At 51.7% G+C, this 3,554-nt stretch overlaps 1 protein-coding gene across 1 annotated transcript; it reads left to right on the top strand.

Annotated features, from left to right (window-relative positions):
* The first annotated feature begins 1,863 nt into the window (after positions 1-1,863).
* On the top strand, positions 1,864-3,352 carry LOC105897000 (claudin-20). Its single transcript, XM_012823840.3, has one exon. The coding sequence runs from the start codon at positions 1,952-1,954 to the stop codon at positions 2,843-2,845; it is 894 nt and encodes a 297-aa protein (XP_012679294.1). The 5' UTR covers positions 1,864-1,951; the 3' UTR covers positions 2,846-3,352.
* The last annotated feature ends 202 nt before the right edge of the window (positions 3,353-3,554 follow it).

The following is a 3,554-nucleotide window of genomic DNA, read 5'->3' as shown; positions in this document are numbered from 1 at the left end:
TTTAGGTTTGGTTGAATCCCCTTTGGGTGGCGTGGTGTGCCCGCAGGCTTTCCTTATGGGGGAGGGACACCCGTGGTATGAATAATGGGTCTGGGGAGGGTGGAGTTCAGTGTTGAGGTTAAACGATGCTTATGCTCCCGTTTCATATTTCCTCACACTGAGCTGCATGGTGTGTTTGTGTTGCTGGGGAGGTGAACAGTGGGAGGTTGGGGATTCTGTTTTTTGTGGGAGCAGGCAGGAACAAGTTGGAGGCTCGGGCAGAGGGGAGGGAGAGAGGGAGAGAGAGAAAAAACGAGGAGCAGAGTCGAAAGTTAAAAAAAAGGGCTTTGATTTCATGTTTATGCCTTTGGTTCCAAATTCTGCCCAGGTGGGTATCTTACAGTATGGGTGGCCCCCATCATTCACAGTCCATAGTCTGATGGAGGAGATGCGAAGGCAGCATAGCATAAGCAGTAGATTACACCAAACATCTATCAGATAATACACTATAATTTAATGTCTCCTCAGATACCAAAGAAATTACAGGAAGGACGGGGGGAAGGAAAGAAGCGGGTGGAGGTGGCGGGGTGGGTGGGTGGGTGGGTGGGGGTTCCTGCGGATAGAGCTTTCAGTACCCGATCTGTGCTACAGTCTGCAATTTCCTCCAGAGCAGGAAAAAGCCCAGAAAAAGGCTGACATTTTATTCCACTCCTTCTTTCTTTTACTAAACCAGCCAATTGCCGAACCTCAGAGGCATTCAGCGGTTGCTGCAGTTAATTGCCTGTCACAGGTAATAATGGACCATTTCATTTGCCGTCTCTCAGTGGTCAGGGTGTTTAAATTCCATGTGAATGAATATTAGCTTATCACAGCGCTCCAATCACCCTCACACCTTCATGGGCTGGGCTGGAGTGTGATACTGCCCTTCACTTTTCTTATCTGAGAGAATGACCTTCAGGTCAGTAGAGCGTCTAGTTGACTGCGACGAATCACTGCTCAATGTTGCGGTACTTACAGCGTGGTCATTCTACGGTCCAGTCTGCCACAGTGCCATAGTTGCACTCAATGAAGCGAGGTGCACAAACCCTTTGAAAAGCACCTTTATCGAACAATGGGTTGTGAGGAATGCTGGGATTGTGTGTTTTTCTGACTTTGTTATTTGTGTCCTGTCTAGAGTTCAGAAATCTTCCAGCTGCTTGACGCACAATAGCACGCATTGCACCGCAAGAAAGGTAAGACGTACTTTCGTTTGTGTCTGAAAAAAACCTTACTCACTGCTCTCTAAATACCACCTTTCGTCATGTCAATCACTGCATGGGATGTCAATGGGGCATGACGTGATGCGGTTGTTATTGTGGGTGGAAAACAGCGTAAATGGAAAGATGGAAAGATATGGAACGTAAAAGGTTTCACCGCATGCATGCTTGTTTGATTGGTGAATGGATTTTATTTTTTAAGTTGGAGCGGTCTCTTTACCTGGCGCTGTGGATGAGGAGTCTGTTGTCACAGGGTAGCTCATATGCAGATGGAGGGACACTGCCACTTTAAAAACATATAATTGAGCCGTAAAAAAAAAAAAGAAAGTCCACCAAACTGGAATGCTGAGTGATAATGCAGTCCACCCCAGAGGGTGCATTCATACTCTCTTCTAAACCAAAAGGGGAGAGAGAGAAAAGGAAAAAAACACTGAAAACAAACAGACTCCTTTCCCAGTCACCAGTGTCTGAGCCCCATCTGTCTGATCGTCACGCTCGCTCGCTCAGTTCAATTCTCATTTCACTCTTTATTGCAGCCCACTGGAGCCTGCGCTGAGGAATTATCAGCTGTCAGGGAGCCTGCGTCGGGCTGATATCGGCGGCAGCGAGGACGGAGACGGGGGGAAAGGAGAGCGGGGCCACTGCAAGGTGACGGCGGAGGTGGAGGCGGAGGCGCTTTCAGCTGCGGCCGCCGCAGGAAGAGGGGGTTGTTCGCGATGCTCTCCTCCGCCCTCCAGATCTTGGCGTTCGCCCTGGCGCTGCTGGGCATCTTCGGGGCGACCGTGGCCACGCTGCTGCCCAACTGGAAGGTGAGTGCCGAGCAGGGCCCCAACATCATCACAGCCATCTCGCAGATGCAGGGGCTATGGATGGACTGCACCTGGTGGAGCACGGGGGTGTTCAGCTGCACGCTCAAGTACTCCGTGCTGGCTCTGCCCGCGTACTTGCAGACGGCGAGGACCACCATGGTGCTCTCCTGCATGATGGCAACCTTGGGACTCTGCCTGGCTGCCCTGGGACTGAAGTGCACCCGCTGGGGGGGGAGTCACCGCTCCAAGGGGCACACAGCCATCGCTGCCGGGGCTTGCTTCGTGGTGTCCGGGGTGCTGTGCCTGGTGCCTGCCTCGTGGTTCACCAAAGAGGTCATCACCAATTTCCTGGATGCCCGCGTGCCGGAAAGCAGCAAGTTCGAGCCCGGGGGCGCCGTCTACGTTGCCTTTGTGTCGGCAGGATTCTTCCTGGCATCAGGGGTGATCTTCTGCCTGTCTTGCCCCGGGAAGAGAGAGGGGCCGCTGGACTCGGGGTCCTCCTACCCTGGCAAGGCGCTCCAGAAGCAGCCGCACCACGAGCAGGTGAACCGCGAGCAGCAGACGCAGCCGCCCGACCCGCGGGAGGAGCAGCACCCTCAGCCCCCGCCCCTACCGGTGCCAAACAAGGAGAAAGCCAACCCGGAGAAGCCGATCCACACGGACGAGCTGCCTCCACCACAGCAGCCGCTGCCTCCAGACAAGCTCCTCCAGGAGCAGGAGCAGGCATACTACTCCCCATCCCGCTCCCGACCCCCACCCCCTGACATCAAGAAAGGCTACAGCCTACAAGACTATGTGTAATAGGCTCTCTACTGGCGGGAGCACCAGACTGAAAAAAAAAGAAGGCGGAGAAAAGGAGTGGAAGTGAGGTAAAGAAAGATGGACATTGGGTTTGGCTTGATGCTTTTCTTTGTAAGAGGAGAAAGAGAGGAAAAAAGGGATAGAGAGAAGCAGAGGCAGATGAGGTAGTGGAGGAGGAGGAGGAGGAGGAGGAGGAGGAGGGGAATGACTTTGACAGCGTTATCTCCCTCACTCATCTGTGCTTTCTGCGCAGCAAGCAGTGAGGGACGGAGGTGTTCCCATTATCTAGGCAGGCAGATTGGGAGTCCTGTATCCACAGAGTGATTGAGGGTTTGCAGCTGTGAGCTTGGACAAAGGGACAAATCAGGAAGTAACGATGATGAAAATGCACACAAAAAACCGAGCTTGAATGCTGCTTTATTGGACAAAAATTATAACAAAAAATAAATAAACAAGAAAACTGAAGTGGAGGACACTTTACTTCAATAAAGCTTTAAATAAACTGAACGCGAAGAAGCCGCACACTATTTCTTCTTCTTCATTGTTTTGGCTAGGGAGAGGGACATTTGAAAGCATATGCAATTATACTTTTTGCCATGACATGATTACATAGTTATCGCTGTGCTTGGCTCAAAGGCTTGTGGAATGATTATTATTCAGCTAGCGCATGCTGTCTGTCGCTACTTGCCAATGCCTGGTAGATAAGACG

This window comes from Clupea harengus, chromosome 15 (assembly GCF_900700415.2).
Source record: "Clupea harengus chromosome 15, Ch_v2.0.2, whole genome shotgun sequence".
Taxonomy (NCBI): Eukaryota; Metazoa; Chordata; class Actinopteri; order Clupeiformes; family Clupeidae; genus Clupea; species Clupea harengus.
The sequence above is the reverse complement of the archived record's forward strand: the minus strand, read 5'-3'. Positions and strand labels throughout refer to the sequence as shown.